The 27,972-nt window shown below is 38.6% G+C and overlaps 1 protein-coding gene across 1 annotated transcript; it reads left to right on the top strand.

Annotated features, from left to right (window-relative positions):
• On the top strand, positions 1-27,946 carry avl9 (AVL9 homolog (S. cerevisiase)). The gene is made up of 16 exons (XM_062441693.1): positions 1-208; positions 3,193-3,313; positions 7,339-7,424; positions 9,052-9,123; positions 10,035-10,124; positions 10,218-10,281; positions 10,622-10,662; positions 10,765-10,803; positions 10,906-10,975; positions 11,208-11,698; positions 12,848-12,982; positions 13,073-13,292; positions 14,847-14,964; positions 16,386-16,439; positions 24,556-24,644; positions 25,183-27,946. The coding sequence occupies exons 1-16, from the start codon at positions 125-127 to the stop codon at positions 25,332-25,334; spliced, it is 1,926 nt and encodes a 641-aa protein (XP_062297677.1). The 5' UTR covers positions 1-124; the 3' UTR covers positions 25,335-27,946.
• The last annotated feature ends 26 nt before the right edge of the window (positions 27,947-27,972 follow it).

Below are 27,972 nucleotides of genomic sequence, written 5' to 3' on the forward strand. Positions count from 1 at the left end.
TCCTGACTGCTGCGGACGGGCATCGATTGAAAGGGGGGCTAAAATCGGCTCTGTGTGCTTGTGTTTACATCCGATCCCCCGAATTAAAACCACCACAGCACTGCCAAAACAACAACAGGCGGCCATGGAGTCACAGGGCAGGGAAGAAGTAAAGGGACCGGTGCTGCACATTGTGGTTGTTGGATTTCACCACAAAAAGGGCTGTCAGGTAGGTGAACCCTCTGCTCCACGCTAACACAGGCTAACTGCTAACGAGTTCATAAAAAAATCTCCTCTATATTAATGCATGTTTTAACTTCAGACATCTTCTACTGACTGTATCTTTATATAATTGTACTTAAAGAGTCATGCCTCTGCATTTCCCTGCAGCCATGATAACAACTGTTCCCTGACTGACATGCATTTAAGAGTGGATGTAGTTAACATCAGCTGTTTGCTGCGGGCTCACAGTTATATAACATGTGCTCTGCTGCCAACTTGGACATCTTTCCACTTCAGTGTATTCAACAGCAGCACTGTGTTTTCATTACAGGCTCCAGCTTGATCCTCAGGGCTCCTCGATGCATACTTTATCTTTGCACAGAGCCAGATTATCCAACTAGCCAATTATCATTCAAACAGAGCCAAAAACAAACACATACCATAATACCAGTGGTGGAAGGAGAGCTAAGATCCTTTGCGTAAGAAAAAAGTTCTATTACAGGAATGTAAACGTATTGGTTTATATTAGTTTGTTATTAGTTTAGTCCAGTGGTTCCCAACATAGGCTTCGGGCTCCTCCAAAGGCACCAATTAAATCTGAGGGTTCATGAGATGATTAATGGGAGAAGAAAGAAGAAAAAACAGAGTTCTGATACACAAATCTGTTTGGACTTTTTCTCTAAGCTTTGTTTTTTTGGGGGGAAATATGGGACTATTTGAACATTTATTGAAATGAAACCACGTGAGAAGGTTAGAGGGAAAACACACTATCTGGTGGAGCTGTTATCAACAACTCCATTGTGTAAAATCTGAAAATGAAATGTAAAGCTGTCAAATAAATGTAATGGAGTAGAAAGTACAACATTTCCCTATGAAATGTAGTGGGGTGGAAGTAGAAAGTATCATCACATGGACAGCACACTCATATCAACACTGTGTGGTGATTTGGCCTCTTAGTTAGGTGTAAACAGTATTTAATATGAACTCACATTTAATATATATATTAAAAAATATCTCACTTCTAATTGCAGATTATTTTGTTGATCATTTTGTCACTAAATGTCCCAGAGTCAAAGTTGACATCTTCAAATTTCTGTATTCAGTTTGTATTAATTTATGACAAAGAATAGCATCAAATTCTCACATTTGAGAGCAAATATTCTGCCTTTTTGCTTTAAAAAAAGACTAAAACAATCATTCAATTATCAAAGTAGTTGCGATTAATTGTCTGTCCATCAGTTAACCAACTAATTGTTTCCAGCAGTTTTTCTTGTACTTCAATAGAACAGAAACCCTCTCACAGACAAAGCTTACAAGTTGCTTTTGGTGTAATTGTCTTTCTAAACCTGTTCTGCAAAGATTAACTTTTAACTCACTCACTGTGACATGCCGACCTTTTTCGCCTCTTGCGTGACAAAAGAAGCGTCAAACACCTGCTAATTAGTAAAAGTTTACACGTGGCATTCAGCATAAGTGGCTCTAATGCATCCTCTAATTATTGCTTCGTCTTCTTTTTTTCTCTCTAAAATTCAAGTGATTAAATTAACAGGCTTGAGCTGACAGGGATAAAACCAAACACTACGCTGTTCTCCGTCTGTTTCTGCTGCCATAAAATGAAGGAACTGTTGATCGGTGGCCTTTTTAACACGACTCAGCAGCCTTGAAAGCAGCTGCTGTTGCAGGGGAGAGATAAAAAAGGCAGTTTTTGTAAAAATGTGAGAAAACAATGCAGCGGAGCAGACAGGGCACATTCCTTGTTTCAAATAATGGGCCTGTTGCCTCTGGTGGTGGAAGTTATCTGATAGGGGTCAATGATCTCCTGCTGGGTATCAGTAGATTGTGTTCCTGGCTCTTTTAATCCATCTGTCTCCCTCCTGTTTCACCTGCTGCCCATCTGTCTCTCTGGAAGGAAGCTTACTAAACAGACTTGTTATTAGTAACTTCTTCTCTCCGGAGTCGGGAATTGCATCGTCTCGCGCTCGTAAATTGCAGGAGTTTTATTTTTGAAAGAGCGAATCGTTGTTGTTTTGTTTGAGTGTGTGATGCGTTCAGGATCAGCAGGTTTCAGGTTAATCTGGTAACTGTCACCACTGGCAGGAGGCTGGGCTCCGTGGGAGGATAGCGACAGAAATCTGAACGTTAGCCCTTTCTTTAGCTCAATGGAAACATAATGAGGTCAGTGAAAGATGTAAAGTAGTACATTAGGCTACATTATCATGCAAAACAGTTGGTGTATCTTGATGCTGTGATGGGAAAGTTGTAGGTTTTTTATTGTAAAAAAAACAAACCCTAAATGTAAATCAACTTTTACGTATTGTTGCACAAAAAGCAACCGATCACAAAATTGTGACATTTTATGGACAAAAAATGTGATACATCGAGAAAATAATCAGCAGATTAATAGATAATGAAAATAATCATTAGTTGCAGTCCTATAATACCTTATTTAAGTTCGGTGAGTTGTTTTATAGACATTTCTTAAATGCTTCTCAGGGGATTTTTTTCTCTGCATTACTGCAAGTGGCCATTGGGAAAAATTGGCAGCAGGACTGAGCGGGGCGCCAAATCCAGCTCTCAGTATCCTTTTACTTTCATGCTCAGAACTCACCAGGAACACCTGTTCTGTCTGTTATTTCTCTCCGGTCCTTTTTCCCATCTTTGTCCAGCTGTTTTAAAAGTGCATTCTCCAGGGAAAATTTGGGTAAAAGGCAAGTTCCCGGCCTCCATCCAGGTGAGGGACATATCACAGGAAACAGAGGCAGCTTACACATCAACACACTTGTTCATATTTAGACTTGAGGGCAGATTCCAGCCTGTATCTCACCTAACCTGCAGGAGGAAATAGGAGCATGTGAAGGAAACATTGATGAACTCACACACAAGTGAATTTGAAACCCTCTAACATATAAACACATGGAGGGGAAATCGTGATAATGGTGAATCAGCTGACAAGGCTGACTCCTTCTCTTCCTTTTATTCTCCGACCCTCAGGTGGAGTTCTCCTACCCGCCGCTGATGCCAGATGAGGGTCATGACAGTAACCTGCTGCCAGAAGAGTGGAGGTACCTCCCTTTCCTGGCTCTTCCCGATGGGGCGCACAACTATCAGGAAGGTTTGTGAGACCATGTAGTAGAAAAATGCCACTTTTTAAATCAATATGGCGATGTATTTTCTATATGTTTCTTATTGTCGACAAACCACACCAACAATGAACTGATCTACTAAGGATTGTGTGTATCCAAAGCCTGTTATATTTTATTCTTTTGTGGCGTAGACTTCCATTGTTGTCCAAAAACTATTAAAAACACATCAGTGAGTCACACTGCTGCACTGGGTGAAATGTTAATTCATTATGTAGAGTTTGGTGACGTTAGTCTGTTAAGAAACGGCTCCAAAGACTAATAACAGCGATAACATTTTCAGTCTCCAGAGAGTAGTTCTGTGAAAGGCAGTTTGTGTTACTGCACATGCACAATGGTGTCTGTGTGGCCTGTAGAGTATACAAAAGGAATTGAACGTGAGTGAAGTTGTTGCAAAGCTTATTTCAGGTTGTGCTTGACTGGGTAGCTCTTTGATTTTATGTTGTAGAGACATTCCTTGTCCTTACAGCTCCATCAGCTTTGGCTCCATTGCAGTTGTCCAGCTTTGTGAACACCACAAGCCTTTTAGCACACCATTTCCCCTCTCTCTTTGATTTATGCACAGGTATGCCTCTCTCACATTGACACACAACTGACGAGTTGATCAGTCAAAAATGATCAAATATGTAAAAAAATGACAGGATCTGATGTCTTCAGATACACACACATTCTGATTTTATCTGCCAACTGTCAACACCGACTGACCCAGACAGCTGTGACACATTTCACACACGGATCACGCCCAAAACATATTTATAATCTGCTCAATAGTTGTCATGTGTGTCACTGACGTTCACACAGAACTACTCTCAAGAAACTGAAAACATGATAATTACATGATATTAATCTTTGGAGCCAGTTCTCAATAAACTAACATGATCTTGCATTACATCCTCAGCTTCTGGTTAAAGATCATTTATCTTAGTTTTGTGCTGTTGATATTGTAAAAGCAGGTGTACTTAAAAAAAGTATCTCTAAACTGTTAGTTCAAATCAGGCCTCTGTGGCTGCAGTGGGTGTGAATGATTTTGTGGGTACTTGGTCTTTTTTGGCAAGCTGTCCTGTATGGTGTGGCTGCTGTCATGTGACAGTCCTGTGGTTCACCGCCGCTGTTCATACTGTCCTGCAAAGGCAAACAGCAGGAACTGAGCCAAAGTACACATGTATTTCCTCCATTAAAACTGCACCTATTAGCACTGTTTGTGGTCCTCTGTCACGGCAGGAGACTTTCTCATTTCCTGATCATGTGCTCTGTGCTGCTGCTTTCTTTTGGTCTGGTTAAAGTTTCTGTCTTGAAGAAATGAAAAAAGTAGGTTTTTCTAAAGAATAAGCACAACTTTCCACAGAGCAAAAGACACATAAGCCACCAACATAACAATTTTCAGCTTTATATGCATATTTCCAGTTAGTTTAAAGTTCACAAATCATGATCCTTCTAACTAATGATTAACTGATTTATAAAAACAACAGTGATGTGACTTCCTCCCCAATGCAGCTCCTAAAAACAATAGTCACACTGATATGACTGGGTGTTGGTTACAATGCAGCACAGTCGAAACTTTTTCCAATGTCAAAACTAAAGACAGGATCATATAACACTCAATATTGAACAAGACACTATAAAAGATAACACTATCAGTGTCATTCCTGTCATGTTGTCATTATTTGACTTGTTGCATCTAAATGCTGTTTTTGACTTAGGGAGCTGTTCTGCAGTGATTTTAATCTCATAACTTGCTATTCCTTGGTTTTATTTAACAGTTATTAGGAGAAATTGAGTTTGATTTAGAGTGTTCACAATGGAAAAGTGATGGTATTTTAATTTATTGATGAACACAGTTGTCCCACAGTGCAACGCTGTAAGGAAATACTCACAGATGGAGGAAATTTAAACCTGCAGAAACACTGACATATCACTTTTTAGGTTGATGTGTTGCACTTGTAAGTAAACATTTGCTTATTTCCACATCTAGTAGTTCTGGAGCAACATTATAATTCATTCATAATTCAACACTATGAGAGCGCTGAGAGTGAACCGAAACAGTTGCAGCTAGACAGCTTCACAATGAGCTGAAACTCACTATAAAGCTCTGTGAAGTTGAGGGGAGCTGCAGAGTCGAGTGATAATTCTCTAAGTTCATCACTACCAGCCATGACCAACTTCATTTTTGTGCATCATCATTTCCTATTTGCACAAAATGAAAAAGAACATTGATTTCCTGTTGTAACTAAAAAAAAAAAAGAAGCATACTTTGGTACATAGTACTTGTATTTTTTATTGATTTAGGACAATGAATGAATTTCTCCTGATGACTCAGAGGACATCTGACAACATCACTTTCATCACTTTCATCTTCTGATGTTTTATAGACCAAATGTCAAATCAATTAATCGCCAGTAAAAATAATCATTGGCAGCAGAGGCTGCTGGTCTCACATTTCTGAACAAACCTACATTTCAGTTTCAAGTCAAATGTAAAACACAGGCTATGTTGTATCTGTGGGGCTGGTTAGGTTGATGTCCTGCAGCTGCGGTCTGGACCCCTGTTAATCTGTGACGTCTGCAGTCTAACCTTTGTGACTGTTCCGCCGTCTGATTCAGAGGAGAGCTTAACCACATCATTAAAATGCTCCTCGTCTCCTCTTCAGAGGGAATGAAGGCTGATAGTTGTGCCATTTCCTCCTCTGTCTCCTTGTTTTATTTGCGGTTTTCTCCCAGACTTGTTTCTCCCTCTTCAAGGGGCTTTAGGCAGTCTGTGACTTTCTATCAACTTTGATTGTAATCACTCGTATGAACTGTAGCAGGAATCTTATCTGCAGGTTAAGTAAACCTTAAGTCATTGTTATTGATCAAAAGTTAACCCTTTTACTTTTATACTATTACTTGTTATGTTATTACAGAGCAAAAATTAACAATGTATTTGACAACAGTGACTAAATTCACACTCTGCATTTTTCTGAGCTTAAATGATCACATAGCTGGTTTCAGCCCATTAATCACTAATCCTGAAATGCTGATTATATATTACTGCTGACTTTCAAGTTGTGAGGGGCCAACTGTTTTAAAAAATTGATTTATGGTTTTGAGTCTTTCTTAAATATGAATATTTAGTTTTCACATTTCCTCCATAATATTAAACTGAATATCTTTGCATTGTGGACTTTTTGTTGAGACAAAACAAAACATTTTCGATTTCATCTTGTGCTCTGGGAAGCAGTGATTGACATTTTGCAGACAAAATGCAGCATAGTAATGTAAAGTTCTTGTAATAAAAAATGCAAATCACAAGTATTAGTTCTCTTAAGTGCAACAATTATTCTATTTATTAATTAATTAGCTATTAATCTGCTATTTGATTGTTTTCTCAACTTATTGTTTGTTCTAGAAAACATCATAACATAGTGACAAATGTCCACCACAATCGCCTAGAGTCCAAGCTGACAAACATACTCAACTTACATTCATTTAAATTGAGGAAAAGCTGCAAATTCTTTCATTTACGATGCTGAAACATACAATGATTTGGCATCATTTCAGCTCTTAAATTGAAGATATCAGTGATGTTCTTTGTGGGAAATGAAGCCACCCATGAGCAGCTTGTACATTTTAACTCAGCTTGCAGGTTTATCCAGTTTGGCAGCTAACAGTCGGCTACAGTGATGTAAAATGATCATTAAGCGTCTCAGCTGTTTTTAATGTTAATTGTCTCCTCTGCACCTTCCCTTGTACATAATCCCTTTTGCTAACTTTGCATTCCTCACTGACAGGTACATGTATTGCTTTATGACATTTATTACTCTGTGGTAATGTGCAGCTAAACTCTACATAAACATGATGTATTAAATCTAACAAGCTGTTAAAAACAGGACACATTTTATTTCTTCACTCTGCTAATTTTCCCTCCTGGTTGATTTTGCAGATCCTGATGGATTTCCCTTGCAGGAAAATTAGATGATGCAGTAATAAGACTGACGGTTTTGTTTTGTTTTGTTTTGCAGACACTGTTTATTTTCACCTGCCGCCTCTGAATGAAGACATGAAGTGTGTCTACGGAGTGTCCTGTTATCGCCAAATAGAAGCAAAGGTCAGTTTTATGGGACCAGAATTTCCTTCCTCCAGCTCAGTATGCACACTTTATGGCCAAAAGTATGTGAACACCACTGTGCTTTTTGTTGAGATTGTTTTTCATGTTTTTGCACATTAGTTCCAATGAATAGAAATCTAATGTTACAGCATATTAAGAGATTTTAGACAAAGATGAGCTCCATAGAAATAAATAAAATCTCTGCTCACCTGAATGTGTGACAGGTGTATCTGAAGGAAGCACCTTCACAAACTCAGGGACATTTTATGTACATAATGTCTTTACTTGATTTTTGAAGACATGTAGTATAGTAGTTTATACAAGGAGGGATCCAAACATTCCCAGAAGCCGTATACCACAAGCCAAAGTGGTCTCATTTTCAATAGCCACAGTCAAATTGATTTAGAGTTAAAAGCTACAGCGTAAATAGCATGCAGTAACAGGGATATTAGCATTTATCATTTATAAAGGGATATGTGTTCTGTATAAACACTGTATCCAAAATATGATCAAAACCAGGATAAGCACAACATCAGCATCTGTATAACAGCCCAAAATGATCCAAAGGTTTGAAGTATTAAAGAAATAAAAACACCAAATAAATAATGACAATCACCACTTTTACTTTCCATGAATGCATTTAGACACTCAGTTGTCAGTTTATTACACCTTGCTAACGCAAATGCAGATTAAAACAACAACCCTGCAATAAGTCCCCCATCCAGTCATCGAATGTTGTTGAACCTGTTTTACAGACGTGTTGATTCAGTTAAACCCTAACCCTTCTTATATATAGTCTATGGTTAAACCTAACCCGTAGTTTGTGATGCTGTTGAGTTTTATTTTATTTATTAATTTTTTTAATTTATATCCTGAGAAATTTTTTTGGTCAGACAAAATAAGACATTCGATGACACTGGCTCAGGCTTTAGGAAGTTTTGATCAGGCATTTCTCACTGTATCTGGATATTTTAGAGAACAAAATGATTAATCAAGGATGCAAAATTAGCATCAACCACCAGTCAAATTGGTGATTGTAGCCCAAAACCACATCATCTAAGGAATAGGGAAGATAATTAAAACTAGTTAGATATAAGACAACATTTTTAATACCGACCTCCGAATACTCTGATTGGAGTCGGTTTTAATCCAACTACAATATATTTGTGTATGGTTACATTAATACACCTTAAATAAATGGTTTACACAGTTTAATGTGGAAGAACTTCTGCGGCCTGCGCTGAGCCTTGACCTCAATCCCATGATTCAAAACTGTTTTGGATGAACTGGAACACCGACTGTGAGCCAGATCTTATCACCCAAAATCATCTGGAAAGCCTGAACCCAGAAGAGTGGAGGCTGCAGATTAGTGTGCATAGTTTTAGAATTACATGCTCAACTATCGCATAAGATTGCAGTGTCTGTGTATCCTCAAACTGTATTTACACTTCTTCAGTTTTGATTAGAAGCGTACAGAGCAAACAGACAACACCCGTGCTATTTTTATCTCATGACGTCAGCAGATGTGTCACAAGGTTGGCGATTAGTCACACAGCGTCATCACGATGTTTGATTTGTGGTCTTTTATATGATGTATATTCATTAATTTTCTTGAATGCTTCTTCAGGCCCTTAAGGTACGACAGGCCGACGTCACCAGGGAGACCGTTCAGAAGAGCGTCTGCGTCCTCAGTCGAGTGGTGAGTGAGTCAGTTTAGGCTGTAATCTTATAAACAGAATAAAGCTTTGATTTCAGTCTCAGTAGCTTAAGCACTGGAAATAATTAAATCAGGAGTCTCCAGTCCATGAAATATCAGCATGACCTCGTCGTGATCATGTAAAAACGAGAGAGAGAAGAGGAAAGAGGGGAGGGGATTCTTTTATTTCCCTGCATTCCCGAAACTAATCTCATGAGATGTTGAAGTAACCATCCTCCTTGTGTGAAGTGATAAAATAAGTAAATTTCCCATTGATGTGTCCCCACGGAGATTTAATGACTTGTAGTCAACATTTTAATGGTGAAAGGTAGATTCACCAAGCTGTGAAATGACATTATGTGCTCCTGAATAAACCATCAAACCTTCTGATCTGCATCTCAATTAAAGAGGTCACACATTGTGCCTAAATTCATTATGAACTACTCCTCTGTCCACATCCTTGTGTGGTATCTAGTTATGTGGCGTGACTGTAGAAATGGAGGGACATTACTTGTAAAGCTGGATGGAAAAATAGCTCTACTGTCATTCATCTAGCATAAAGGGCAAATATTCTCTGGTTTCAGCTTCTCTAGTGTGAGGATTTAGTGCTTGTCTTTGTCATATGTGACAGTAGATTAAAAATCTTTAGGTTTTGGACTGTTGGTCGGACAAAACTATCAAATTGAAGACATCACAGTGGGCTCTTAGATATTGTAAATGCCATTTTCACAGTTTTTGAACATTGTATGAGCTAAAAGGGTTAATCCAGAGAATAATAAGCACATTAATGGATGATAAAAAATGAAAATAAACATCAGTTGCAGCCCCAGTAAAAAAATTTAAAACAAAACAGGGATGATGACTGAGACACACATACTCGGTTTGCTGCTGACAGCCTTTGTTCTGATTTCCAGCCTCTCTACGGTCTGCTCCAAGCAAAACTCCAGCTCATCACGCATGCCTACTTCGAGGAGAAAGACTTTTCACAGATCTCCATACTGAAGGTAAGAGTCCACTCAGAGAAAAGCCATCTTTTAATGTTCTGCTTGTCTGTTTTGACCTCGACTCACCTCCCGTTTCCTCCTCCGACCCTGCAGGAACTATACGACCACATGAACGGCTCCCTGAAGGGCTCCACGCTGGATACACAGGTTTACCTCGGTACGTAAAACTTAATTTCATTTCATGTGTCCATCTTTTTTTCTTCTGAAAGAGGCTTTAAAGTTGCAAAAACGTGTAGTTTCAACACAAAAACGATTATTTTCACACTACAAAAACACTTACTTCCTTGTTCGTCTCTAAAAAATCTCAAAATGATTATTCATTTGTACAGTTTAAAGTAAAAAACGCTAGGTTTAGTCATTTTGATTACAGAAGGATCACATGTGTTTATTTGTGCTGCTTATTTCTCATCAGGCCTCCGATCATGTGATTGTTGTGGCGTTTTTCTCTCAGGGTGAATTCCTCCTTGTTGATGCTCTCATTCAATTTCTCTCCTCAGGTTTATCACCAAGAGATTTAATACTGCACTTTCGACACAAGGTAGAACATTACAGATAAAAAGATTCAATCCTGCTACTCTTTTAAAATGAAGTTTTTTGTTTAATGTCAATTATCAGTAAAGCTTCTCATTTATCTTCGTAGGTTCTCATCCTCTTCAAGCTCATTCTGCTGGAGAAGAAGGTATGAAATAAAAACTCAAGCACACATTTTCTTCTGTCTAGAAGCTGTTTGGTCCTGATGAAAAAATGAAATGACACTGACTTTTTTTGCTGATGCTTGCAGGTCCTGTTCTATGTGTCTCCTGTCAACAGACTAGTAGGAGCTCTGATGACAGTTTTATCTCTGTTTCCAGGTCAGTTTCAAACATTTTCACTGCTCTTGTGTAATATATTTGGTCTTTGTTAGGATGGAATGTATTTTTTATGTCTCCGTACAAATGATAAAACTGTAATAACTGAGGGGGGAAAAGAGGGATGAAGCACAGAGACACGATACAGCAAATGGCAGAATGGATGAGCACAGATGAAGTGAATTGAACAGAAAGAAGACAGCGCTGACATTTCCAGTGTGTCGTGTTTGTTCAGGTTTGATCGAGCACGGCCTGGTGGACTCGTCTCACTACAGGCCGAAGAGCAGCGTGTCAGAGGACCTGAGCCTGGTGGAGAGCGTCTCAGGAGCAGAGGAGTTTGTCTCTGTGTCCGTCACCGACATCGCCAACACCGCCCTGGAGCTGGAGGGAGTGGAACCCGCCCAGCAGGCCGCTGATGCCCTGTCCTCAGGGAATAACGCAGAGAGGGACAACAACCACCTTAAACCTCCGTCACGCACCTCTCCAGAGTCCTCAGAGAGTGACTGGGAGACTCTGGACCCAAGCGTTTTAGAGGAGGGCAGCCCCAAAGAGTCGGCTGAGGGGAGGGAGGCGACTTCAGAGCTACCAGATGCTTTTGACTCCCAGACGGGGACGCCCATCACCGTGCAGCCGCAGGCGGCCAGCGATCAGGGTGGGGTCATCCAGGGTCTGGTGTCTGGTCTGGAGGAGGATCAGTACGGCTTACCACTCCCCATCTTCACTAAGGTAATAATTAGAGCTGCAAAAATGATTATTTCTTCATCAGTTTCTGATCAACTGAATAATAATTTAATCTTCAAAGAAAATGTGAATAAATGTCCATCACCTGTTCTCAAGTTGCTTTCTTTTGGTCCAAGCCACACCCAAAACCCCAATTTTATAATACTTCCAAATGTTATAAATGAAAGAAAAGCAGAAGATTCAATTTCTGTTGATTAACTAATTGAATCTGCATGAAGGTAATACTAAACCAGATGTATGTATGTGTAACTTAAGTATGGTTATTTTTCACTTGATTGTTTTATGCTAAATTAAGCATTTGATTATCTGGAAAGTACATCACCACAAAGCTGAAAATAGTTAAAAAGTTATTTTTCAGCTGATACATTTTGAGAGTTTGGTCTGTTTGTGAAAGTGAAAATAGCATGTCTGCTGGCACCTTATAAACGAGCTGCCTTGAAATGAACACGGACTAAAAAGAGATCTGAGAGTGAATACAGGTCCAGCACGGCTAGCTTAATATACACAGGGTTTGTTTTGGCTTCGCTCCTGCCAACGAAAATACCCAGTGACAAAGGGAAGCCGCTTTAAAAAAAGGGAACTGGATAAATCACATTGGGTAAATTAGACTTTTTGCTCAGTTTTTATTTGGCGAAACTGACCAATAAACGGCCACTTGTGAATCTAAATCTAACTCATCTATCAGAAACACTTTCCTCTGAAATCCAAGACAAAGTTTTATAAAGTTTTTGACAATAGCTGAAGAAATCGCTCACCAGATTGTAAAATGTCAGAACTAATTCCTAATAATTAGGGCAAATACAGTACGGGAACACACAAGCTTTGTTTGCAAAAGGCTATAAAATGACATCATCCCAATTGTTTATTAAAATGATGTAGTAACAACTTAAAGTGCCACATTTTGATTTCAGTTTATGCTATTCGATAATAATAATCACTGTAACTGCTCTGCTGTGAAAGAGTTTTCAGTTCCATCATGTTATCAGTCCAGATTTACAGCACAAACAGCTTTTATCCTGTGTGTGTTTTTGTGTGTCCCTCCTCTGGCACCGTAGACCAGATGGAGTCAGTTGACTGCAGATAAACACCTGTCTGACATTCACACACAGAGTGACCTTTGCCTTTTGTTGCCAGGGTTACCTGTGTCTCCCCTACATGGCCCTGCAGCAGCATCACCTCCTATCAGACGTGACGGTGCGCGGCTTCGTTGCCGGGGCGACCAACATCCTCTTCCGCCAGCAGAGGCACCTCAGTGACGCTATCGTTGAAGTAAGTCCTGCATTCACTGTGCATTTATTTTAACTTTAATATGAAGTCGGTAAAATAAATTCATGTGTTTGCTGTTTGTGTGTGTTTCAGGTGGAAGAAGCTCGTGTCCAGATCCACGACCCCGAGCTCCGAAAGATCCTGAGCCTGACGACGGCAGACCTGCGTTTCGCCGACTACCTGGTCAAACATGTGACGGAGAACCGTGACGATGTCTTTCTGGACGGGACGGGCTGGGAAGGTGGAGACGAGTGGATCAGAGCCCAGTTCACCCTCTACATCCACTCCTTACTGTCCTCTGCAATACAGCAGGGTAGGAAGACGCATCATTTGTTGTGTTTGTGTATTACTGAGTCATCTACTAACTGATTCACTCTGGACATTCATTCACTCACTAATATGAAGATGTTAATTCACACACATCTCCAGTAATTCGTTAGTTTAATTCAGACTATCTGTAGGCTATTAAAAAGCGAGCAATAAGTCTTTAAATATATTTGATCTAAATTGGATTATTAAGTAATTTCAAGTACAGTCTTGTTTTAATTATGTTCACTCTTAATTAATTCAAAACAACTAGACCTCACGTCATTTTAAAACACTCTGTTTTTACTGCAGCTGCCTGTTGTATTTCCAAAATATGGATTACTTATTTCCCTGGTGGTCATTCATTTCACTGCTGTATGAATAACCAGACTTGAAAACTGCGTGAGATGCGGACTCTATAAACATTTTCGTCCTTTTTATTTTTTTTGTCAGTTTACAAGCACTGGTTTGAAAACTCCTGATGTGCTTTTGAATGGACTTTCTGACAGCATAGCTCAAATATTTGGTGGTTTTCAGCAAATGAATATGAACTCTGGGTGCTAAGAAAGTTGGAAAGCTAAGAGCATTGTCCCTGCCTAATATAGTGTATTTTTCACTGTTTAATATTAGAAAGTCCATAGAAACATTTTACACTTATTTACTTACTTAGACTTGCTCCAATTGTTTCCTTTGTTTGTATGTGTGTGATGTTATGTGTATGTATGCATGATGTTTCTGTTTTATTTTGCAAATTTTTGCTGTTTCTTTTTTATGTGAAGCATTTTGAACCACTTTTGCACGAGATAGTGCTATACACATTTTTTTCTGTACCCACAAGCACTTAGCTCTGCACCTTTGCTGCAACCATTTTACTTCCTCTACCTCCACAAGCCTCCTGTTGTTGTAGCAGTTAGTTTTATGTGGATTTTGAATATTTCTCAGGCTCTACAGGAAGATTTGTGAGTCTGTCTGCGCTTCTCTGGCCTGAGGATCACATGAGCTGAACCACATAGTCAAACTAAAATATTAAGGATGACATAATAAGGATAATTTTAGTCACTATGACTATAAGTCACTATATGCAAGATGATTTCTAGAGCACAACTGAACTGAATTCAGTGGTTGTGACCGCATGAGCAAGAATCTGCATGACCCTTAATCTCCACAGAGAGGCAGCATCATGTGCCACAATGTGCCTGTGAGGAAATGAATCTTAAATGTTAAGGTGGTGTTCATTTAAAGTTCCACAACTTCCTCCACATTGTTTCTTCAATTCTTTAATTTATTTGCAGGTGAATTAAAAAAACTGAAAGGATTTAACTGAGTTTTTCAAAAGGTGCAGCTGACTCATGTTCTCATTTAATAAGTTGATTTTCTGCTGTAGAAAAGCTTCACTAATTATGACATGAGCTGTAATTGTTCCATCATGCTTACACACACACACACGCGCAGAGATCATCACACATAATTGACTCTGTGTAGAAAATGACAGTTAATCCAGTTATGCATCATGTTCACTAACTGTCGGCTTCTTGTTGTTTCCTGTCTTGTCTCCACACAGATAACGAGAGGTTGCTGGCAGATTACGGAGCGCCTTTCATCACAGCCTGGAAGATCACCCACAACTACCGGGTGTGGTTCAGCAACAAGCACCCCGCCATGGCTGCCATCACCCCGGGGTAGGTGAACAGGAAAGGAAACAACAAACAACAAGAAAGGACATTTTCCCAGCCAGGAAGATTCATATCTAACATAAAAACCTAAATTAAGGTGGAAAAAAGCAGAAGTGGTTCAGGATTCCTATTGGTGGCTTTTCAAAACAGCTGTTTGTAATTTGATTTAACAGTTACAACAATGTTAAAAATATTTAAATCCCCAAAATTCATACTGTAGATTAGTGGCTCCCTCATGATATTTTTTCATGCCACTCCCCCAACATAGTTCCTTCTCTCGAGCTTTATTTATAGTGAGAAATATTTCCATTTGTTGCTCTGATGGTTGATATTTCTGACTGCTGTGCACATGGAAAAGCGTGTTGAGAGATACTTTGACAGCCAGTAACAATATGCTGTCATGTGCATATATAACAGGATTTTTATGTGGTGTTATGCTATTTAATTTTCATTTCTGTTATTTTGATATGATATGTTTTTCCCCTTTTTTTATTATATGCAGCATAAAGATGAGTATTCATTGAACCATCATACTGGTACGATCACAATGCCTGAATTTTGGTAGTGATAACTTTCAAAAAAATGCTCACTTTAATTTAACAAAAGAAGCCAATGTGTTCAAATGTTAAATAGAAGCAGCTGCACAAGAACTTTACCATTTAAATGTAGATTTAAATTAGATCAGACAGCTTTATTAATCCCTAGCGGGGAAACTCATTTGCCACCAAATTAACTTGTACACACAGCAGACAATACAGACGTTGTATTCCCAGTAACAACAAATAAATAACACCATTAAAAATCCATTAAAGACATGATAACCAGCTGTAGCAAACAGTGTAGAGGTTGCATTTACAGTGCACATGACATAAATAACCTCATAAAGTCATTGAGATGTGACTGCTGAAAGGTGGTGATGAATCTAAACCACATCTAAAAGTGTTCATTAAAAGATCTGAGTGCTGCTGGAACTAAAGAGCTTCTGGGTCGTCCAGAGAATAGTAATATTATAAATCTGACCAAACATTTGATGCCAACTTTCAATACTTTCAGTATGTAATCTGCTTCTGCTATTTAAAAGTACACACACAGTATGTGGCTGAAAGTCTGGAAAGAACATAGAAAGATTTTTGTTTCATTTCCAATAAACTTCACATGTTATGAATTTGCAAAAAACTTTTTTCATTTCCTTTCTCAAAAGGAAACCAGACAGGAATCTTGTGTGAAATGTGTTATTTTTATTGTATCAACACATAACAACACACATATAAAAAAAATATGTAAATCTGGTAGCCATTTTCTCCATGAAATAAACCACCTTAACAATTTGTGCCTTTAATCAGCTTTTAGCTTTTAGAATAACTAATTATTATGAGGTGTGAGACATGTTATTTATGAGTGACCTGTACCTCTATCCTCTGTTGTAGACACCCGTTTCAAGGACAGTACAGTGTTGCTGATGTGAAGCTGCGGCTGTCACAGTGAGTATTTGTTCATTCCTCTGCTGTATTTACACTCTGTCATATCCTGCTGCTCACAGTACAATACAACCTCATTGTCCACTGTAGTAGAAATGTGTCTTTGAGAGATAATAACATGTAAAACATTAACTACAACATCGATAAACAAGACAAGGAAGACACTGGTGTTTTTCTGAATCAGCAGCAGAGCCGCCAAATTTCTTTTTTGTCTTTGGATCAGGGTTGTTTTTGTTTTTTGGGTTATTTGGCTGAAGCTCAGCTGATAAGAGTTCCAATCATAGAGTGCACGTTGCTGCCCTCTTATGGTGACAAAAGGATGTAACATTCATTGTCGTTTAAAAAAACAAAAAGAAAAAAAAGTCACTGTAAAAACTAAATTAGGGGTCTGAAATGTCAGTTTAATTTAAAGTGATTTAAGCACATTTTTGGTCAATGTTTGCTACATGTGGTGAGTTAAAGATATGTGGACATACTTAAGATTGCGGTGGTGGTGAGGATGGGCTGGCGCTGGATGAGTTTGTTAAATTGTATGATGATGCTTCACTTCAATTTAATGCCACAAAGAAAAAAATTGTGGTCATTGATTTTAAGAAGGAAAACATCTCAGTCACCATCTCAGACCTTCATTAAAGATTTTGGCATCAAGTTAGTAGAACATTATAAATATCTTGGAACAGTCATTAATAATAACCTGAAATTTGCAAATTCTGAGACAGGGCTGCAACGTCTGATTTCAATGTAGATAGGAAAATTATGTTTTTAAAGTAATTTGTTCAATCTGTTCTTCCTTTTTTCCGATTGCTTGGTACGACAATGAGACAAAAACCACCTGAGCTACATTGTGAAGGAGGCTGGTAAGGTGATAGGTGTCCCACAGACCTTGTCATGGTCTTAATTTTGAAACTCTTTCCCCTGGCCATAGATTTCAAGTACAATAGGAGTAAAAACTCCTTTGTTCTCTGTGTTCCCTGCTTAATCTGCACATATAAATTTAGCATTTTATTGTATATACAAGAAAGATTTCTTTTTGTTTTTTCGGCTGCAAGTCAAGTGTCCCATCTGGGATAATAAAGTGACTGAACTGGACTAACTGAGGGTCTCATATCAGCTGATGTCATTAATTATGAGCGAGTTTCATTCTCAAAAACAGAGCTGGCGACTCCTTAAGCTGCGGCTCCGATTTCATTCCAGGAAGTGTGGATGAAACGTGACTCCGTCCACAGCTGGAGCGCCGCTTCTAGTGTTACGCTTCGGATAAATGCTCCCACCACGAGCGCGTCTCCATCCCTAACTTAGCTTTATGGTGAGAACACGGGCAGATCTGCTTGGCTGCGATACTCGCAGCTCTCACTTTACCTTCGGGTGTTTGGTGACATGGCCTGTGAACTTTTCGTTAATGCCTCGGTAAGCAAACACACAGACAAACAAACTGTGGAGGAAACTTACACTGGGTTAGGTTTAGTTCATCAGCTCTGCGTTTAAATCAGAAACCAGGTGGGGGGACTAATTCTGACATTATTTTCAATGTCAGTTTCCGCATTTAACTGTAATTTTGTCAAAATATGTTGAATTTAATTACAATTCATGGCATCCACATTCACTACGTTAACTTGCAGTTAATTTTTTAAAAAGTAACTTCATTTGTATAGCACCTTTCATACAAGAAATTGCTTTACAACAGGAGAACTTACATAAGGTTACAAAGAGATAGCATAAAAGCGTGTAATAAACATAAATGTAACAGACAGTCAAACACCCCATTTGATAACAGAAGATAAAAAAGATAAAGAACAAGATAAAATAAAGTGAAAATACAATACATACAGTAATAATTACTTGTCTAATGTAACTGTAATCTTTAAGTCTCTCAAAATGTAATTATGACCCTTACCATAAAAACATTTCAAATGTAAGAAATGAACTAAATGTTTTGTTGTCTTGACTTTTAGTACATACTGCAGCTGTCCTTTCAGTACTGTAGCATGCAGTATGCATACAATAGGGACACTTCACATACTACTTCATCTGGTACTGCGCTGTCATTGGTCTGTGCTCTCGGCAGCTCAGTTGATGTGACGTATCTTACACTGTGCAAAGGATTGTGGGTCAGAATAGCCAGAAAAGCACACTGGCTTACATAATGCAAAATGTGGATGTAGTAGGTACATCCTGGTACTTTTTGCACACACCATTTGACACACTATGTATTGAGACATACTGAATAGTATTGTAGTATGGGAACCCACTTTTAGTTTCAGTAGTGTATCTACGAGCATCATTTGTGTCCAGCAGGAAAACTTTTGAAATGAAAGCTATTTACATATTCAGAGATTCAGATTTTTTTAGTGAAGGACATGGAGTGTGGGAGTAAATGCTTTTAACTGGTTTGTATTATTCATTATTATTTAATATATGTGTTTTTCTGTCTTTAAACATCTCTAGAAATAATCTTTAAGAATATACAAGTACTATATCAACTACAAAAAGTAGTAGTTCTTAAAGTTAGATTTTGACACATGGCTCCTTAATGATGTAAAGCCTCAGCATGAGGTAACAATATCGGGTTTGTCTTTATTATGCAGCCTTTATTATGTTTTAATGATGCATATTCAAACGTTTGGGAACTTCAGATGATGGAGAGATGAGATTTATTTTTTTTGTCTCATGAGAGGATTTGAAAAGCAGAGATGGGGCCAGAGCATGGTGTGCTGGTGCCTTCATGCACCAGGAGGAGGTTAAAGGGGCATGTGTTGCTCTCGGCTCCATTCACTGCACTATAAAACTCTGGATATAGCTGCTATGGTGGCAGGGGGTCGTGGGGGTGCAGGCAGGAAGCTCGGCACTCAGCCATCTGAGCTTCTTGGGAATTAACGCGTCTCATTTCCTGCCTCAGCTTTGTGTCAGGCCAGGGCTCTAAAACAGGAGGGGATTCAGCCTGAGTGTGTGCGTGAGGTTTGCCTACACGTGTTCCCTAAACGCAGACGTGAGGGCACGACGGCAGATAAACAGCTCAGTCTTCATTGCGATCTTGAACATCAGAGACGAGTGTTTATTGACTGTCAGAAGTTTTTAGCCTCGCAGACTTCTACCTCTTTCAACGGATGTTGAAATCCTCTCTACTGGGACAAAAAGCTAGACAGCTATTAAATCCAAGAACACAAAGTCAATAATGAGGATGTATTCATGCAGATGTTGAAAGCCTACACTAATATTTGGAATTTTTTCACTCACATTTATTGAAACAGATTTGCATTATCAAAACAGTTTCAGCTTTCAGACACTGAGGACCATTAAATTCTGTTAATTTGACATTTGTATTATGTGACTGTATTAACATGCCAATTACACAATCCCCACATACCTGCAGTAAATATAATATTCATCTGACGGCCACAACTAGTGCTAAAAGTTGATATCGACCACATACTGATACATTAGTGCACCTGTTTGATCCTTATTGTATTTTTGTTACAGTTTGAGATCAACTCTGGCTTTAATGTTGTCAAGTTCTTCACACTTGCAATATGTAATTTTCTGATATAACAGTAAGTAAACCAAAAAAAAAAAAACAAGCTTCACGGAAGAACAGTATTTATTACAGTTAAGAAAGAAAAGAATCAATACTTTAAAATAGACCCTATAAAACCTAAAGTAAACATTAAATGATATAATGTGAGGGCAAGTTTGTATTATGTAGATTAAGTGATGTTTTTCTTTCTGGTGGACACCTGATGTATTAACCACCTCAAACATATTTTTTGACATTAATTCTCATTTTCATATTTCATTGTACTGTTGTGGTTTTATTTTAAGTACTTTGTAATTAGTTTTTTCTTGTATTAGGTGAGGCATGTTTGCTCATAATTGTGCTTATATATAAAGTTGTATCTAATTATTTGTGTACAGGAATTTTTAGTAACTTATAAGTCTACTTCTACACTTATTTGCTGATATGTCGCTCAGGATTTAATGTTGAGTCAATTTTGAGTGTCACTTCATGTTTCAGTGTTTTTTTCTTTTTTGGTGACATTTTCCTAACCCCAAAAGCGTTGCCGTGTTGCCTCTCATCAGCCAGTGGAAAACTCTCTCTGCCTCAGTAAACGTGGAGCTGTTTTCCTGAGACTTGAGTCTGGAATGGGGGGGGGGAAGCTGGGGTTAGTGGGACAGACTGTGACTGGTTTGACGTATCCCACTTGTCAGGATGGTTGAGAAATTAGAAGTGGAAAGCTGCTGAGCTTGTCACTTTCACCTCACATGAGGATGAAAACTCTTTGTCCTGCTGTCGCTGCCCTGCCACCTCCTCTCTATTTATACTCCCTGGATAAAAAAAACAACAAAAAACTAGGCCCTACGCTTGACTTCCTTGTGAATGTGCTGTGTTGCATGTGTATTATGGAGGCACTGCGGGCAAACACAGACAACCCTTTTCATCTTTCCTCGTCACCAGTGTTGGACAAAGAGCAGCCGGTGGCAGAGATGTTCTCAGAAAACAGAGTCATGTGACGAGCTGCACGGCTGCAGGCAGAGACACACTGTTAGAGGATCGTTCTTTATTGTCAGCGTATGACTCCACGCTACATAAGGAGCTGTTTATTTGGGTCAGTCAGCTAGATGGAGAGTGAGAGTTTCTGCTGGGCTCCTCTCTGAGCTAACAGAGTACACAGTAGCTCAGGGGAAATAGTGAGATTGTTGAAAACCAGTTTGAAGCTGGGTGGTATCAGGAAAAAAAAGTATAAATATGAACATTTAACCACACTTGAACCACCGTATTTCAATTTTTTCCACCCAAATTATTCCCTTAACAGCTTCAAAGTTGTACATTTTTTCCATACATCATCACATTGAAGCACAAGTATATTTAGTAAAACCCATCATTTGAGATGTCCTGTGCATTATTTTATACACATTTCAAAGTAATTCACAAACATTTTGTAACATTGGAAGCTTTGAAATCTGTCAAAGCCTAATCAGGTGTTTTTTAAGTATATAAACCATCAAGTAAAACCAATAAAATAATAATAAATTATAAAAAAAATATTAAAACTAAATCATTTAGTAACATACTAACCTGTAGCAATATCATAGTTACATTACATTAATGAAAGGTGTAAAAATAAAGACATGAAATTAAAAAGGCTGTAATGAATCTGAGGCCTCAGATCCTCCGATGGGTAGTTCTAGTTCTGAGGTATATTCAGATACATTATGAAAGAGTTTGTTCAAATAAAATCAACTTAAAATATTTCAAAATTCACTATAAAGATTTATTTCGTTAACAAACCTTCAAGAGCAGATTTTGATTTTTGATTGTAGCAGTACGTTTCTTTTTTCCTCCTGGAGAACATAAATGAATTTTAAAAACAAAAGATACGTTGCATCAAGTTTACGTTTAACTAGAACTGTACGGTTTAAACATGGCCTGGAAGATTTTTAAACAGTAACATTATGAGCAGGTTGGCATTTAATTTGGATCAATTGGATGAGCTTGAAGATGCACATGTGTACGAGCACTCAAGAAACATGAGACACATTCCTGCCAAAGGTTTTTTCCACTGATCAACAGTTGGTGGCTGTAACCACCAACAAACTTGGCAATGCACCAGTTGTTTTTTTTTTAATTAGCCTTGCAGTTTATTTATGAGGAAGAAAATGTAACACTTGTGTTAGACCTCAAGAATACACACGTATTACAGACCTTTGTTAGCAATAAGTGGGAATTACAACATGATAAAATCACAATTTATTTTTTGTCTGAAAATATAGCAACGCCTGACAAATAAATGATAAAAGCCATAAGTCTCAACATATGAAAGGCATTGACCAGTAATGTTATTACTACTTTGGTAATTATAAATACATTATAACATTATATTGCGCTACTATGATTTATTTATTCAATTATTCTGTTGCTTATTATTATTTAATATGATTATGTATTATTTATATTACTATATTATTAATATTTTTCATTATTCACATGGACATTATTATTTATTGCTTCTATAGTATTGACTTTAAAGTACTTTATTTAAAGTCTTAAAGCCATTTTAAAATGTCGGACTTTTGCACCCCCCTAGCGGTAAACACACATTAACCCTGGGAACCAGACTGAAAATGAACTGAGGGGTTCCAGACTAATTAGCATTTGCAAACTGGTCTGGTGATATCAGGCTAAGTGATTGTCTGAGTTTTATACAAATAAAAATACATAAAATCAGAATAAACAAAATTGTACACCCTCTTGCTTTAAGCTGAGTAATTTTTAAAAAAACACGCCAAGCTTCTCAGCACAAAAGGAAGCTGGCACAGAGAGGACAGATTCCTGGTGGACACGCAGGCCGTGGAGCTGGATTATTGATCCTAGCAACAAGCGCTATAGCAACCGCAGCTTGTTTGGTGGATCCGCTTGGTGTCCTGTGAGTGACGGCGCTGCAGGACGGCCGTCTGACTCTGAGACGCCACAGTGGCAGCGTGTCACGGTGCCAGTTCAGTTCACGCTCGGCCAGGCTCGTTCTGCAGAGAGCGGTGTCATGTTGATGCTGCGGTCAGATGAACACTGTATCTGTCTGTCTGTGGTGTGTATGAATGAACGTCATCTATGTCAGCAGCACACACACGCACACACTTCTCACTTTCCCTCCGGTTTTAGGTTTCATATACACACTTGATGTCCTGCAGCTCTTTTTCAGATAAACCACAAACCAGATTTTTTTCCCCTTCTGTCAGTGGCTCCGATTAGTTCTGTCACTGAATAAATAGGGAGGAGTGAGCATGATGTTAAAGGTGAAATCTGTATTTTTTCCCTCATGTTTGAACCCCATTTGTTCCCTTACTTGCAAGACTTTATTTTTTAACCTTATTGTCATTTTTTCTGCAATTAGTTTGAATCTTTAAAATTAGCTTTTACTAATGATAAACTGTAGCTTTGCTCTCATTTTCATTGGCTTTTTATGTGTCTCTTATTTGTCTCATCAGTAGGGCTGCAGATTATTTTCTCAGTTAATTGTTTATTAATCTTTTTGTCTTTAAAATGCTGTAAAATAGTGAAAATGACATAGGCATAATTTCAATGATCCTACAGTGTCATCTTCAAGTTCAGTTACCATCATGTCTGACACAGAAAAGCTTCAAATTCTCAGATTTCAGAAACTGTAACCAGCAAAAGTTTGGTTTTATTGCTTAGCAAAATGATTCACATGGTTATTAGATGATCAAAATAGCTGCTTCCAGTCTTTAGGCTTAGCTAGACTCATTTTTACTTTAAAGATCCCATGAAATGGTGTTCAATAAGTCCTTAATGTGAAATCATTCCTGTTGAAACAAGCTGAAGGATCAGTCTTAATGGAGAGAAAGGCAGCTTTGTTCAAAGACTTGCGATGATGTTATTGGTTGGGCTTTTCAGTTGCGTTCTCTCAGGGCACCACTGAAGATGTTAAAGTGTGTCTCACTGCTGTATTTGTGGACAGAGCCATCCTGTCCTCGTTACCAAAACAAGGAAAATATGTCATGTCCTAAAATTGGAAGCATTTTTCCTCATCACAACTCGTGACATCTCTGTTGGGATCCTTAAAGGTAACATTCTACTACAGTCAGCTGGACTGTAGTAAAATTGTGACAGAGTTTATTTTAAGATGAAATAATTGGCTCATTAGAGAGTGTGAAGGTTTCGAGCGTTAGACTGACAGACGTCCGTGCTCGGCAGCAGCTGTTGTGTCCACATCGTCTTTTTAACAACGCTGCTGTTTGCCCCAGATGATACAGAGTGAGATTCCTGCTGAATGTCAGGCCAGCAGGGATCCACGCGGAAAGGTTGCATGTTGGACCCGCACCAAGTCGCTGTCAGAAAAAGCCAAGCAGGGCTGCATTTAGCCCTCCATTTGTTGTGAAACGTAGCCTCGTCGTTTCCGCTCTCAGGTCAGCTCCAAACATCAGTTACACCACCTGTGACTGCTGCTCAGCCTCTCCGCTGTTACAGAATCCCTCTAACAGGTCGGCTCAACATTTAGCAGTGGCACTTTTGTGTAGTTTGTTTTTTGGAAAGCATGAGGAATTCCTACAATGTATTGATATATTGTGTTTCTGTCCTCCCCGCACCCCGCCCCCCTTTCCACTGCAGCTCGGTGCAGAACAGCGAGCGAGGGAAGAAGATTGGAAACGCCATGATGACCACCAGCCGCAGCGTGGTCCAGACAGGGAAGGCAGTTGGTAAGAAGGCACAGAAAACAATCCCTAACTTTAACCAGAGCAATACCTGTGAGGGAAGACATGGACACTGTCATGCAGGTTGATGATGCTCAGCATCACTTCAGCAGTTTTAATTATTACATTTTTCACTTAATTATTTTTTCCAGTTTAGTTATATTATTTATTTTGTTTATTTAAAAAAACAGAAAAACAGGAAATAAAAATTCCCCTCACTAGTTCCGAGAGTCCAAAGTGATGTCTTCTAGTGTCTTGTTTTGTCCAAAGCTCAAAGATATTTAGTTAGCTAATGATATAAAGCAGAAAAAAGCTGCAAATCGTCACATTGGAGAAGCTGGAAGCAGCTGATGTCAGAGATACCCAGTGACAAAAGGCGCAGTTTGTTCTGCCCTAAAAGCTGCAACAAGAGGCCTGTATCAAAAATATTAAAATCACCTTTGTAGTCCTATTAATAGAACTACCCTCAAACATTGTTTCTTTCTTTCACGTTCTTACCCTGCTCTGTAAGTAAAGTCTTTCTGTCCTTCACCTCTGCTCTCAGGTCAGTCAGTGGGTGGAGCGTTAACCAGCGCCAAGTCGGCCATGTCCTCCTGGTTCTCCACTCTGGCCCAACCTGCAGCCGTCTCAGCCGCAGCCTGCCCAGAGACCGCCATGGAGACCGACACAGAGCCCGCCACTGAGGTCAAACCCTGAAACCACCCCACCAGTCCTCTGTCTCTGACTCTGCCTGCCTCCTCATCCTCTCATCCTCTGGCTGCTTTAAAGCCTGAGGGTCAGTGGAGCGAGGGGCGGTTCTTACCTGAGCTGCTGTTATGAAGGATGTGAGCAGGGAAACAACGGTCACCTTTGTCTAGAATCAAATGGGAGCTCTAAATCTGAACCATAAAAAAACCAACACTCACATCCCTTATTGGTGACTTTCCAGCCTCATTTTAGCAGGATGCCCCTCTGGACAGGAAGGCAGCACTGCCGTTATATTAGCTCTGCAGCCCATATTCACTGTGAGGCAGAGATTGCCAGCGCTTTTGATCAAACACCAGAAATTTCAGCAGGCTGCATCATGTCTGACTGCCTGTTCCTCTCTGCAGCAGTTCATACTGCTGGACGCTTTCCTGTGAGACACTAAAGATGCTGTTGTCGGGTTTGCGGTGTTCACTCTTTGCTCGTATTTCTAGAAATGTATCTATATAACTGAATATTTTGCTGACAAGGAAATTATGTGTTTAAAATAACTCTGTGTCACAAGAATTGACAGAACAGCATGAGCTTGTGGCATACTTGAGGATTTTAACGGTTTATATCTTAAACTCAGTACAGCCTCTGTAATAACATTGTGGTTGTCAAGGTAACAGCGTGAATCCCCTTAGTTACCATCGCTACATCTGTCAAGCTTTCTGCTCTCACACGTGAAGTTTACAATGATAATGGTCACCGATTAACCACCCAATTTAGTTTTTTTGTTTTTTTTAAACTAAAGGGCTTTAGATTTAACATGTCTACCACAGTGGATTTTCTCAGCTGAAAAGAAAACAGCTAGCATAAGCTAATGCTACTGCTAATGCTCTCTGGCTAACTTTATCTAAAGCTGCATGTCACAAACAAAAAGTCACCAGTTTACCCATTTATATGACAAATAAAGGATGCATTGTTCTTGAATTGCACTGTAAAGCTTGTTAGTTGTCGTAGAAGTATGATAAGAAAAAGTGTAAGATCAGACAGCAGTTTCATTTTGATAGCACCCTGTTTAGCTGCTTAGCATGCGCAAATGGACAAACAAGGCAGTTAGCTACATTTCTGCTTTATTGTTAGTATTTTCAAGCTGTGTAAATATATTCACTATATTTTGCCCTCAAATACTCCACAACGGTACGAAAAAAAGTAGCATCCATGGCATTACACTACTTTTTTACTAACAATACTACATTGCAATGCTCCACATTTTAAAGATGTGAAAACGACCATCACACGACTTTACAGCTGATGGTGACGACACAAAATGACGACAATTAGTTAGCGTATGAAATCTGGATTTGCTGCTCACCACTGAGCAAGCTATTTAGTGTCTATTATATAGGGAGTAGTGAATAAGAGAGTGATTTTGGACACAGCCGAGTATCGCTTCATACTGAGTAACGTTAGCTTGACACACCTTAGTTACAGTTGCTAAGCACCATCACTTTTCAGGTAAGGGGTTTTGTGAACAGTCAAAATTTTGTTGAGTGACTTTCGTTAAGGCTGAAGCTAACACATATTGTCTCATTTAATTTGGGTTGTTTTTTTCCAATAAATCACTTAATCTAAAAAATGTGAGGAAATGGATTACAGTAGAGTCTAAGGTGACGACTTCAAATTACTCTTTTGACAAACAGTCCTAAACCCCAAGTATATAATTTGAAACAATATAAAATGGATAAAAGCAGCAAATTCTCAGATTTTTAAGAAGCAGAAAGCAAATAAGGTGACTTTTAAAATTGTTCATACATTTCCATCCACTGACAATCAATTATTCAAAGTCTGTGACAAAAGCATTACAAGATCTAAACGCTGTTACTGAAATAACCACAGTGTTATTACTGTAAATCCTTGTGAACCTGTTGCCTGATTTTGTGTGATAAAACCTCCCTTAACTATGAAGGAACTTGCACCCAGCTGTGTGTGTTGATATATTGGGAGAGCTATATTTAGTAACTCCGCAGATAAAGTCAGATAACTTATTTATTTGTTGTGTATGAAACTGTTATCTCATAAATATTCATGTTTTGTCATGACAACACTGGATCAAGTCTGAATCTGTGGATCGCTGTGTGTTTTGTATCAAGCAGCCATTTATTCTATTTATGTGACTCTTTATCTTGTATAACTGTATTTCTGAGGTGCTTACAGGATCTTTTCCCTCCATGCTTGCAAATATTCAACAGCTGTTGGATTAAAAGTGGTCCAGTGAGCATGCTCTGTCCAGTCCAGTTTTACAGCTGTAATGAGTGTCACCCTTCTGTCCCATCTTTAAAACGGCTTTTAAATGTTTGCTTTTTTTGTTTTGTTTGTTTTTTCCTCATCCTTTTTAAACTTATCGGACCATTCGCTCATTCCTGGAATTTGCTTTTGATTTCTGGATTATGTTTGAAAAGATATCAGCTGTTAAAAGCTGTTTTTGTTTTTTCTTATTTTTAAAATCCTCTGACAATATATATTTTCATTTTGTATTTAAAATATATGAATGTATTGTGGATTCACATTCACAGAATATTTTCTTGACAGATGCTTTTAATGTATTTCAGAAGAAAGTGATATACTATATTGCTGTATTAAAGATAATATACTGCAGGCTTTT

The sequence above is a fragment of the Scomber scombrus genome, chromosome 20 (genome assembly GCF_963691925.1).
Source record: "Scomber scombrus chromosome 20, fScoSco1.1, whole genome shotgun sequence".
Classification (NCBI taxonomy): Eukaryota; Metazoa; Chordata; class Actinopteri; order Scombriformes; family Scombridae; genus Scomber; species Scomber scombrus.